Genomic DNA, 13670 nt, shown 5'->3' with positions numbered 1-13670 from the left:
TAATTACTCCCGTATTAATGCCATTCATTACATTTGTCACATAAAAAAAGCAAACCTTCTGTCTTAGTCCAGATGAGCCAACTGGATACCATCCAAAGCTTCAGATGCTTTTGTTTCCAATTAAGTGAATGAAATTAAGATGAATGTCTCTCAACTCCATTAAGGGACTACTTTCTTTACATTGTGATGGGAAGAATACACCGATCAGGCATAACATTATGACCACCTTCCCAGTATTGTGCAGGTCTCCCTTGTGGTGACTCATCAGAGAATGGACATGGGCCTGTCGGTTAACCCTAACCCTAACCCTAACCCTCTGTGGATCATCCCACAGATACTTGATCAGTTTGGGATCTAGTGAATTTGGAGGCCAGGTCAACACCTTGTGCTGTTCTTCATGTTTTTTAGTTGTTCCTAAAGTGTTTTTGTGGCTGCATCCTGCTGGGGATGGCCATCAAGGAGTGTCATTGCTATGGAGTCGGGGTGCCTGGTCTGGTCTAGGTGGGTGCTACATGTCTAAGTAACATCCACCACCAATGAATGCCAGGTCCAAAAGTTTCCCAGCAGAACATGTATTATTATTAGTGGTCATAATGTTGTGGCTGGTCGGTATACACTCTGTGTGTGTTTTATTTTTTTGTGTATGAGTGTGTGTGCGCATACCTGTATTCTTCCTGAGTGAACACTGGGATGACAGAGGGTTGGAGGACGGTGATCTCCACCAGAGTTGTGTTCTCCTTCACAGGCTCGCCGTCATCGTAGGCCACCACCACCAGCTGTCTCACACAAAAGACAGAACATCAGTGCAAATACAAGAAATCCACACTTACTTAGGCCCAGTAACGACATTGCAGTTTGCTGAGCAGCTAGATACGGTAGATGTTGCTAATAAATCTCTGCATATTTTGGCATGCAGTCTAAAAGCACGCATTTGCATGGGGATGTGAGACCAGGAGTGTGTAGTGTATCCCCACTGGTGTTTTTCTGCCTAGTTTTTCTTCTGTACATAATTGGGGGGGTAACTAATGTTAACCAGGCCCTTAGGGTAACTAATGAGGAGCCAACCTTAAATATCAAGACACCGACATGTTGCGTTTCATCGCTGCTATTAAGTCAGGAAATTGTTGCAGATAGTGAATTGCTGTTCTTTATAAACCCACTCCTTTAACCAGGAAATGCATAAACAGCTCCTTAACAGCTGGGAACTCACGAACTCGGAACATATCGTAGTTAAGTGCCTTGCACAATATCCCAACTTTTGTTTATTTACAATTGCTTGCGAAAGCCCACAAAGTTAGGAAGGAAGTCATCTGCAGCGTGCATCAGTTAAACTGTCTTAGTGCGGATCTGTCCTTGTGAAATCGATACCCCGTTTGTTTGTCAGGATCCAAAAATAGTACGCAGAGTCGCACTGGTTCATTTTGTCTTTGAGTTATTGGGAGCAAACGAGGTAGAATTAGTCCCCTGAGTGATATCTTCAGAGGACGCTGAATCCTTGTTGTGTTAATTAAAGCCCAATGAAAAGATGAAATTAGCATGGCTCAAAACCCCATCGAGAAATGCAGCTGGGAAAAGGCAGTTTTGAAACTAATAAGCTTCTGCAGGAAAACACTTTGTACAGAGGACGGGGATTTATATGCACGCTCTGTGCAAAGACACCTTTATGTACACAAATGAAGTAAAAAAAAAAAAATGAAGTGATCAAATTAATTTTTAATGACTATGTTTATGTGATGTTGTCCCAAAGCTCCACCCACTGAAAATGAGAATCCAGAAAAAGTAAAGCAAAGCAGGCCCAGATCACATGAGTAATCCAGTGATTATGTCTCCGTTGGACAACAGTCTCAGCGCCAATGCTTAAAGTTTGGCAGGTTCCATTTGATTGATTGGGAATTACATCAACTAATGTTGTGTACCCTGTTCAGAAGATACATGGTTATATTTAATGCTCCGAATGCATTAGAGTGCATTAGTATTCCTGCGGTGGGTGAATCTCCGTCACTCCATTGTCAATAATGTAAATAAAAAATAATTTTAGCAAAATTAAAGTGGTACATTTGTGGCCTAAATCAATTTCAAAGCGGAGCCAAATTAAACTTTGAGTTGCAATACTGCCGAAGGTTGTTGACAGTTCAGTCAAAGACAGATCTGGTCGTCTTCAGGCGGCTTGGATTTCAATAACTTTAGGAGACTGGATAAACAAACCCTTAAAGTCTCAGATAAAGGGCCACTGGACAAATTAAAGCCTGGAGCCGAGCTAGAGGCTCTGTGAGTTTGTACTCCGAGCTAAACGCTAACGTCAGCATGCTCACAATGACATGGTGGCATTTTAACTTAACTCAAAGCAAAAAACATCAACCTAAATGTTAAAGGAAAAGCGTCCCGGGACCCATGGATATCTGTACCAATCTGTGTCCCAATCTATTCTGCATGTGGTGAGATATTTCACAGAATCAAAAGAGAAAGATTCAGGTGATCAACCGAGCTATTAGAGTTTATGCTTATGGAAACTGAGAGATGGACACCTTAACCTTGTTAGTGGCTCATCTTCACTTCTGTCTGTCCCAATGGTGATGATATGTTGGGTCACGTCAAAAGGCATAGCAACTATACTGGTGACCAGCACATATAAATTCAGTCCAACTTTGCTCATATGTCAGGAATATATTTGTGTTTTTAGGGGAGGGGCCTCTGTGGATCATCCCACAGATACTGGGGGGTGCCTGGTCTGGTGAATGAATGCCAGGTCGAAAAGTTTCCCAGCAAAACACTGAATTGACACAAGATGGTCAATGTTATTTACTTCTCCTGGTCATAATATTGTGGCTGATTGGTGTAAGTCGATTATTCCTAAAAAACATTGACAGCCATGCATCCAAGAAGGCTTTCGTCCCAGGGTTGGTTAACCACTGGCTGGTCCATTAACAGATGTGCATACTCACATTGAACTTCAGGTTGGGCTCCTCATTGAGGTTCACTCTGGTGACCACATGTCCAGTCTGTTCTTCTACATCAAATATACTGGCAGAGTATGGATACGCCTCCTGATCCAGCCTATAGCGCACCATTCCTGCCGGGGTACCCTGCGAACACAACGAAACAGTGAGTGCTTCAACATTAATCGATTTAAACGACTGCTGCACCGTGGCTTCAACCGTCTTGTACGGCTTCAGAAAAAACTGATGGATATTTTGGCCCAGCTGGCTAAAATTAAAGCACAGCGGAGTAATGACTGTGTAATGACTTTAACTGCATTTCATAACGAAAGCAATCAGTTTGAACCCGAATGTCAAACAGAGTCTCTACGCCCAAATACTTACGAAGGAGTGGGAACACACACATCACAGCGTTGGATAAATGAGGTCCAGCGGTCATGAATTAACCTCTTCAACGTTGCTAATAATGACCATTCATCAGTTACCATTCGCTTTAATCAACAAAAGACCAAAGGTGAGAAATAATGTAATGCGGGTAGTAATACTGTGAGGTATAAAGGCAGCCTGTTGTCTCTGGTATGTTAATTTGCAGAAACAGACATTATGTGTATGGAAACATTAATTAATTAACCTTACTCTTTTTAAATAAGGAACTATAATTATAGAGCCGCAGCTGCAGGAGGACTTGACTCATCTACTAGTGAAGAATAGATTGCAAGTAAGCACAGTGTCGATCATTACGACACATCATTGCCAGTACCTGGACCGGTACTGAAGGTAAGCAAGAGGTGGCTAAGGTTATACACTGATCAGGCATAACATTATGACCACCTTCGTAATATTGTGTAGGTCTCCCTTGTGGTGACTCATCAGAGAATGGACATGGGCCTGTGGGTTAACCCTAACCCTAACCCTAACCCTCTGTGGATCATCCCACAGATACTTGATCAGTTTGGGATCTAGTGAATTTGGAGGCCAGGTCAACACCTTGTGCTGTTCTTCATGTTTTTTTTTTAGTTGTTCCATCCTGCTGCCATCAAGGAGTGTCATTGCTATGGGGTGGGGGTGCCTGGTCTGGTCTAGGTGGGTGCTACTAAGTAACATCCACACCAATGAATGCCAGGCGCAAAAGTTTCCCAGCAGAACATTGAATTGTCACAAGATTGACAATGCTATTTTCTTTTCCTGTCTTCTCCGGTCATAATGTTGTGGCAGTTAAAATGCAACCAACACAGTTTTAAGAGTACATCTATCTCATACCTGTCTCAGACTATACAGATCTATCAGTTACGAGGCAGGAGTTTTTCAATCTAAAAGTCATTTCATCTGGAACACGTTTGCCTTTGTAGCAGCGCTGCAGTCGTGAGCAGTATTTCAGAGCCGTGTCTTCCAGTGTAACATTTCATCACATAACAGCACGAAGTGAGTCAGCAAAACTCAACTGTGACAAATTCTTGAAAGCATTTGTAATTTAAAAAAAAAAAAGGGTATATTTTGGATGCAGGGTATAAATGACATTTTCACACCCATGCATATATTTATTAATATCCGGGACAGCTGAGACGCTTTGTAGCACAGTATAGTCTGGACAGTATGATATTGTGTCTTGACCCAGGAGAGTCTACTTTGAGGCTTAAACTTTAAGCGTGAATCAATTCGGCGGCTGCGGGAAGACAGTAAACACATTATTCAAAGCAACGTGAGGCTTTTAAAGAAGCTCATAGGACGATGTTGCTCGTGTGGGAGACAGGTGAGGGAAAAACAAGCTCACAGCTGCTTGAGCGACAATGCAAATAATAATAAAAAAAAAAAAAAGATGCTTCATAAATATTTATTTGGTGAGTAAAATTGCAAATTTACCACTTGGTTGTTTTCTGTTTCCAGTAAGAGTGAGAGCTGTTTTTCCCCACACAGCCACTGCAACTCAGAAATGTGCACCTACGTCTGTGTGACTCCTCATAATGCATTCCTGCACGGTGCACTTCTGTATTATCACCTTTTAAACTTGGGGTTAACTGCACCGGGCTACGTAATGGCTCACAACGGAACGCACTCTCGAGCGAGATAACCTTTACTTTACAACAAGCTGTATAAAATAGCCTATACCGCCAAGATGTTCAGCGTTAAAAAAGCCCTGCTGAGTGCCACGCTGGGCTGAGGAAGAATGCTGCAAACACGCTCAAAACACACACATTAACTAGAGACGAGCGTCGTTATCTTGCACCGTCCCGGCAACACAATAGGGAAGCTTGAGAAATAAGTTTGATTGAATTGTGTAGGCAGCCAGAAATACTCACCGCGGGGTCAGAGTCGTTGGCCGTCACTGTGGTTACGATGGTTCCCTTGACAGCGTTAGGAGCAACCATGCCTCGGTACGCTGGCTGGCTGAATACCGGGGAAAAGTCGTTCATGTCCTGGAGAGAGATTTAACACGCACAGAGTGTGGTATTAGCATTGCAAATATACAATAAACCAGGGCGTTATATTTTGTTTTCCATTAAATGCCTGAAACTTTAACAGTGTGATGCATTTTGATCACTCTGATTGTTAAATTTCTTTGCGCAGCCATAACAGTTACTCACTTTACGTCTGTTTGGGAACATGTGGCTTCCACAAAAGAGGACATCACATCACACAACAACACATAATCCTGGTAAAACAACCCTTAACCGCCATTCATTTATTCATTTTCTGTAACTGCTTGTCCTCTGAAGGGTCGCTGGTTGGGTTGGAGCCTATCCCAGCTGTCATTGGGGCGAGTACACCCTGGACAGGTCTCCAGTCTATCACAGGGCTAACACAGAGAGACGCTCACACCTACGGCCAATTCAGAATCACCAATGAACCTAACCAGCATGTCTTTGGACGGTGGGAGGAAGCTGGAGTACCTGGAGAGAACCCATGCACCCACGTGCAAACATGCGATTAGAACCCAGAGCCTTCTTGCTGTGCGCCATCAGTGCTAACCACCACACCACCGTGGCGCCCCATAACTGTCATGCTAATAAACTGTTTCTTTGAGTCTTGTTTTACTTGGAAAAAACGTCCCTTCATCTTTGAGTGGAATAAATGCAGGAGCAGTGAGCACTACAAAAGGGGGGCAGTCATAAAAACCTGCAGGGTCTGAATCACAGCGGGAGCCGGCAGCACTGAAAAACATCAGTGAGGACGCCGCGGAACCAGTAATGGTTTTTAATTTAGCCACGGGCTGGCAAAATGACGGATTTTAAAACTTGTTTCACAGTTGTCGCACTGAGACAAAAGGAACGATCCCTCTGCAGCAGCAGCATCAGGGGGAGGCACGGGGACAAAGCAGGGGGATGACAAATACAAAAACGGGCTGTGTTTGTTCTGCTTAGGTGATTATATGGCTACAAATACTGCTCTGTAATAGTCTGGCCTTCATTTGAAGTTAAAACAATTTGAATCTAACATGCAGCAGTCTGAGATACAGTCAGCTGTGACTCACATAAGAATGTATGGATGTGCAAATGCATCTGTTGGCAGCCAGGGAGTGTCTCAGCCTCCAGTGCAGTCTCAATATTTTGTGGTGACATGTACTCTCTGAATAAGCAGAAAGATGACACTATACAGCTAAATATGTGTCACTAAACTCATTTCTGACTCCTCTGTTTTCCACGGAGATGCTGCCACATGCACACAACCCTTTCACACACTGCTTCTCAGATGCTTTTGTGTCATTGTTTGATTAGAGAGGCTTTGATTCCAGTGTTATTTATTAGCTCAGGTGAATACAATCTCTAGAAACAGATATCTGAAAAGAATTATGCAGAATCTGCAGGCCAGGGCTTTCTGGTTCACCGACACAATCACATTTAAGTAAGGTTTGTACTCTTAACACAGCAAATACCTTATAAAAAAATGGTAAGTGTAAGCTGGCTACTTGAGAATCAGTCCCGTCATGCACATTGTCTCTCAACTCCAACTCTATTCTCATGTCTTGTTAAGTAAGAATGGAACAGGCAGACTTGGAAGGGGGGCGCTGCAGGCTAGTGGTTAAAGAAGACGTCACTGATTTGATCCCCTTCTCCGTGGCTTAGGTACTTTGAGCACCTAAACCCTTTTAAGGGCTCCCAGGGGGCCTTGCATGGTTGCCCACTGCACCAGGAGGGCTCGCTTGGATGGGTTAAACGGAGAGAAAGAACTCCATGGAAACAGGCAGGCACAAGAGGATGGGTTGCCAGATTGAGGTCTATGTTGTTTCATAGTGGATTTTAGGAATGGACACAAAAAAATCATAAAAAAAATATGATTAAATCAAAGCATCGGGCAAGAGGCGGGGGAAAAAACAATCAATTAGAATCACCAATGAACCTAACCAGCATGTCTTTGGAAGGTGGGAGGAAGCTGGAGTACCTGGAGAGAACCCACGCAGACACAGAGAGAACATGCAAACTCCACACAGAAAGGAACCAGTCGGCCCATGATGGATTCAAACCCAGAACCTCCCTGCTGTGAGGCATCAATGCTAACCACCACTTCACACCACTGTTCAAGATAAGAAATGATAGGACTTAATTTATCCCCGTGGCAAGACAAGAGAAATAATAGTAAATATGTTAAGGTGCAAAGAATGTTTACATGTTGCATCAGGTTGAAGTAGCTAAATAAAAAGTTGAAAATGATCCAGTAGGAGTTGCACCAAGCGTTGCACCAAAATGACATTAGGTAAAGAAGTAACACAGGGATGAGTTGGTACAGACAGATGTATTATGTTCTTTGAATGTCCAAGAAAGAAGCTCAGCAGCAGCAGAGCTCAGAAATGCTGATGTTAAAGATTCTAACTGCTGAAGGGACAAAGGACTTCCGGAAGCGTTTTTGCAATGGCTTAAATTTTTAAAAATTTCTTTTTTTTTCTTGTAGCCAAAGCTAAATGTGGAGAATCAGTGTAGCCTACGGCAAGTTAGGAATATGGTTGAGCCTGTGTTGGAGAAACGTTATGAGTTACAAATGTAACTAAGGTTTTATGAAATCACCACATCCGGCTGTCAGGAAGAATGGCACCGAACCCAGGAAGCATCCAAGAAAACTTTCTGATGCTCCAGAGGAAAAAATAACTCATCAGAAGAAGGATTAAAGCCAAAAAATATAAGACAGTGTTAGGGTTAGGGTTAGGGTTAGGGTTAGCAGCAACTGATGACGAGCAGATTGATTACAGTTCAGCTCCAGAAGAAGATAAAGGACTGGGGGTCTGTAGGTATACACTGCATGCATTGGATGTCAGTAGGTAGAGATAAATCTTATTCAATCGTCTGAATTTGACGTCTGGACGATGAACCTCCATTTGTTTGCTGGAACTGCTCAGCACTACTTAATGGTGGGAGCTATTTGTGAGACATAATCACGTTGCTTGCAGGAAAGCGAACACCTAGCATTTTTTTCCCCCCAACATTCACTCACATTGAGGCTAGCTGTGACTTGTTTTTGTCTCTGTCTGTAATATTTGAGGCAGAGAAGGAATAACAACAAGGCCCTTCAGTCAATTTCCTTTTGCTCATTTAGACTAAACCTATTTTTACATCTTCCCTTTTTATCCCTTTGTGCTCAGTCCTGCACGGCCCGCTGCACCAGCCATACCAATTTAACTCTCCTTCAAACTAAAAAGACAATTAACTAAAAGAGTGACACTGACATTGAAGCCACTCTTTCGGTCCTCGCGCTCTGACGGATAAACAAGCTCATAAGCGCAGCGCTCACACTCACCGTTATCCTGACGGTGACAGAGGCCAGTCCAGGAGGCATGGTTCCCTGCGCGTCCACGGCCTCCACGGTGAACGTGTACGTGGGTTCCGAGTCGGCCAGAGCCTCGAAGTCCAGCACCTTGAGAACCGACAGCTCCCCCGTTGCGGGGTCGATGCGGAACAGCCCAGCAATCTCCCGGTCTAAGCCTTCGCTTCGGATTCGATATGTGAGGTTGGAGTTGAGGTCAGCATCTATTGCCTAAAGAGAGGCAGAGGTTTGAGTTAGAAAACGGGGACAGAAAGTAATGTCATTAATACATTTTTTATATTTGCCAGAAGGACGAGAATATGCATGAGCTGGAGCTGGCAGCAGACTGTTTCGTTAGGTCTGCAGTGAGCTGCTGTGTCTCAAACGCCGGTGGTAGTAGTAACCTTTAAAGTCCAGCTGGTGGTCCACATCTTGTTTTTCCTTTTGTAGATATTTTACAGCGTAGCTTTGGGCGGAAAAAAAAATTAATGTAAAAAAAATAATAATTTTACATTCTGCTACAACTCACGGGGCGCCTGCAAGTGTTGTGAAATCACAATTTGGACCTTGTAAGAAGTCTGAATGGAATGTAAAAAGAAAATCTGTTTGATCGTTTCAAAGGAGATGAAAGCAAATAGTAAAACTGAGTCAGGCTTTAAAAATTAAACGTACAACTTTAAGGCACATTATTAACTCTAATCTTAGGTGGATTTTTTTTGTTCTTTTTGCATTAAACAACCAGGAAAGTGCTTTCATTGAAAGCCTCTGTTAAGAGTAAAGGTAAAAATACAAACATGCGCATATGCTGCTTGTTTGTTTCTCAATGTTTGACGACCATGCATGGAAACGAGCCTCAGATTTACACGACGTCATGTATTTGTACCAAGTGTTCATTCATTTGCACCGTCCTCACCAAATAAAGACGAAAATAAATAAATAAAATGACAGGAAAAAGCTGCAAAAGTACAAAAACTTCATTATCACCATTACGTTTTATATATGTACTTTTGTGATTTCTCCAGTGCGTTCAACACCATCCAGCAAACAAACTGGAGAGGATGGGTGTGGACCACCAGCTGTCCACATGGATCTTGGACTACCTCACAGACCGACCACAGTTTGTGAGAAACAGGAACTGTGTGTCTGACCTGCTCACCAGCAGCATGGGTGTCCCTCAGGGGACTATCCTGGCCCCCTTTCTTTTCACCCTCTACACAGCAGACTTCAGACACAACACGGACAGCTGTGTACTGCTGAAGTTCTCTGATGACTCTGCGATTGTAGGCCTCATCAGAGACGATGACGACGCAGAGTACGGAGGACTGACGGAGAACTTTGCAGACTGGTGTCAGCGAAACCACCTCCTTATCAACGCGGGGAAAACCAAGGAGATGGTGGTGGATTTTCGTAGACACCGTTCTGCCCTCCCCTCACCAGTGAACATCCAGGGAATGGACATTGAGCAAGTGGACACTTATAAGTACCTGGGTGTTCACCTCAACACCAAACTGGACTGGTCTTGCCACACTGACGCACTCTACAGGAAGGGACAGAAGGCTCTACCTTCTGAGGAGACTGAGGTCTTTTGGAGTGAAAGGGGCACTCCTGAAGACCTTCTATGACTCTGTAGTGGCATCAGCCATCCTGTACGGAGTGGTCTGCTGGAACAGTGGCATTACAGAGAGGGAGAGGAAGAAGCTGGATAAGATCATCAGGAAGTCCAGCTCTGTCCTGGGCTGCCCCTTGGACTCAGTGAGGGAGGTGGGTGACAGGAGAGTTCTGGCTAAACTGTCCTCCATGCTGAACAATGAGTCAGAAGGTCAGAAGGTCTTTCCTTCCTGCTACAACTGTTTATTGGTGGACACAGGTATAGCTGCATGGAGCTAAAACCAACCAATATGTCTCAGAAAATGTATTTGTCACGGTCTTGAGTTTCATTAAGCACCGAGTAGCAAAAAGAAGATGATTTACGCACTGTTTCACAGTTCAAGAGCTACTGCATCAGGCATTTTTAGAGAGCTTATAATACCACTAACACTGTTAAACTCCATCCATTCATGCGTTCACTCACCTTTAGCTGTAACATGACGGTGTCTTTCGGGCTGTTCTCCGGTAGATCGACGTGGTACGTTTGTTGGGTGAATGTCGGGCTGTTGTCGTCCACGTCCAGAACGGTGACAGACAGCGTTAATCTGGATCGCCGGGGGTCCACCGCGCCATCCCAGGCCTCGACCGTTAGAAAGTAGTGACCTTTCACCTTCAGCATGACAGAGATTCACGATGAAGCGTCACAACGCCACGGCCGCAGATTCATCCTGTCATCTTTACACTGTCAGCCCTGCCACGGTCTACTGTTTACTGTTTCGCATTACATCTGACAAAGTTCTCAACAATCATGCGGAACGAATGTACGACTCCCTCTCTCTCTCTGACCTCTCTGTCCAGCGGCACGGCGGTCCTGATGGCTCCGGTGGCGTTGATGGAAAATAGCTTCTGGTGGTTGACGAGCCGATAGTGGACCTCTCCGCTGGCCCCCAGATCTGGGTCAGTGGCCTGAAACAAGATGCAGGATTAAAGAAGGAGAAGAAGATAAAAACAAGGGAATATAAGACTTTAATCTGCTGTTTGAGATACAAGCAAATCTTCAGGCTGCCTTTGAGGAAAGTGATTAATTTATGTATGTACATTCACTGACAAGTGGATATGTCTGTAAATATACACAAGTCAATTCAATCGTCCTGTGGAACAGAGAAAGATATTAAACAGTGGTTGAATGTATGTGTGGAGAGGGAGAGATAAGCATCAAGTGGACTAGTCTCTGATCACGTGACAATAACAACATGGACACCTCCTAGAAGACAGGTTAGGAGTCCAGTGGGTCGTTGGTTCATCAAGTGTGTGGAAATACTTCACTAAAGATGAAGCCCATACTACCATGACATGTCAGTCCTGAAATACAACTAAAGTACTACTGCAATGCATCTGAAAAGGCTAACGCTAACGCTAGCAGAGGAACGGTCCAAATCCTCTGGACAGCAGTCAGTTAACAATTTCACCAAACGTCCTGTGGTAACAGAGAGAAGGAGGCTGCACATCAACTATTTGATAAAGTTATTCGACCTTTAGCTGCTACACTATCCCATCTAACAACACGCTGTGGAGTACTATTAAATGCTAATGATGGTACTGAGGTGCTGCATGTTTTTATACAGGCTATACATATCTGCAACTCACAGTATGTAGAACATGAGCTGTCTGTTCTCAGCATATGTATTCAGGTCAAGAATATTATAGATTTCATTACTTTCTACAGGGTTTTTATTAGTGACGTCATCAGAGACTAGTCGGCGTCGAATCGAACCCCTAATTGGTACGTATGGGCAGTTCATCTGTATCAGCTCTGACCTTTTGACCTCGCCACTGTCAACCCAACACAATTTTGTCCACTTCCAGTTATCATTAAAATCCTGCAGATTGTACCGTGTCGTGCACTAATTTGACAAGGTGATCAGGATAGACGTGGTGTCTCCTCAGGTGTTGCCTCTCCTTTTGCTTTATTGCAACTTGTCCAGAGAAATTAAACTTACCCTCCACCAGTAGCGGTTGTTAAAATCTCTCCTTTCCTTTGTTACGTGTCTTTCATCTGACTATCCCTCTCTACATCTACTGCAGAGAAAGGCCAGTGTTCACTCTCTGACACAACTTGAAAGGTCCATTCGAGGGTTTAAGACTCCAGGTTTGAGGTCGAGCTAACGAGCTAAAGTAAAAAATGCATGTGCATGATGAATTAAAAGAGAAAAGACAAACATGAAGTATCAGTATAAAACTGAGAACAGTAAATTCAGATTTAAAACAGTCTACTAAGGTCACTAGTTTAACAGAGAGAGAGAGAGAGAGAGAGAGAGAGAGAGAAACAACTTATGATCTGTAAAAGTAGTTCAAAAGATTAGGAGATCACTAAAAGTGTAAAATCAGTGATTCATTCCGTGTTTAATTAATTTTGTCGATGTTTAACATAAGGCAGCGTGATCTGCTATCAGCAAGAAAGCCTTGATCTGTTATTCTGTTATCGGTTGCTTTTGTCTTGCTCCAGTTACAGGGAGATTACGCTAATTTCCTCATTTTAATAAACGCTCTGGAAACAGCAAGCAATCACCTCTGTGATTATTCCTTCCTGTTTTCCAGGTAAGAATAGAATAGAATAGACTTGACTGCTGTTTGCACAGGTACAAGAAAAGGACATTTGAATTATTGTACAGTAGTTAAGTTCCCTGAGTCAGCTTTATTTAAAAAAAAAAAAAATAAATAAACATACACTCTGTGAAAGTGTAAAAATACTTAAATCAAGTCAAGTTTATTTCTAAAGCACTTCTAAAAACAACCTCAGTGGAACCGAAGTGCTGTACAAGCAGAACGAATCCAAATAAATCAACAATCTTAATAATATGTCAAGTCTGCTCCGTGATCACCTTATTAATCCATATTTACTTATGTCTCTATTTCTTGTACATTTGTTAATATGTCAATTTTGTAAAATGTTGGCTTATTTTATTTTACTAGATTTTTACTTTATTTTACTAGTTTTTACCTTTATTTTATTTTATTTTATTTAGAGTGTTTTTTTAATATTTTATATTACTAGATTTTTACGTTAATTTTATTTTTATTTTATCTTTCTTTTTACTTGTGGTTCTCAAGAGTTTTTTTTTATTTTGGTTTATTTTATTTTATTTTACTAAATTTCTACTTTTATTTTATTTTTATTTTATTTTTGTCTATTTTTTATGTGCAACTAAGCTACTGTGACAAAGCAAAGTCTGTCTAAGTGTACAAGTAGTCCCATAAATCTGGACCCATTCGGATTTCTAATAGTTATTTGGACACATAATGTAATTAATGTGGGGACTATTTTGTAGTTTTATGTTTTGTCCTACAAGTCCAGGCCTATGGGACACCCTGTAGTATACATTAATAAGTAGAAACAACACATATGGTTAAGTTTGT

The 13670-nt window shown here is 42.5% G+C and overlaps 1 protein-coding gene across 1 annotated transcript in view; it reads right to left on the bottom strand.

The window, feature by feature from the left end:
* Positions 1-13670, bottom strand: part of LOC311504369 (protocadherin-15-like) — a 197009-nt gene that overhangs the window by 65673 nt on the left and 117666 nt on the right. The window contains exons 21-26 of the mRNA XM_084567402.1: positions 11100-11219; positions 10738-10923; positions 8661-8897; positions 5234-5350; positions 2943-3083; positions 664-776 (exon numbers count right to left, since the gene is read on the bottom strand). Coding sequence (XP_084423528.1) covers positions 664-776; positions 2943-3083; positions 5234-5350; positions 8661-8897; positions 10738-10923; positions 11100-11219 — 914 coding nt within the window. The remainder of the gene's footprint in view (positions 1-663; positions 777-2942; positions 3084-5233; positions 5351-8660; positions 8898-10737; positions 10924-11099; positions 11220-13670) is intronic.

The sequence above is a fragment of the Chelon labrosus genome (assembly GCF_963514085.1).
Source record: "Chelon labrosus genome assembly, chromosome: 19".
Classification (NCBI taxonomy): domain Eukaryota; kingdom Metazoa; phylum Chordata; class Actinopteri; order Mugiliformes; family Mugilidae; genus Chelon; species Chelon labrosus.
This window is presented reverse-complemented; position numbering and strand designations above follow the sequence as displayed.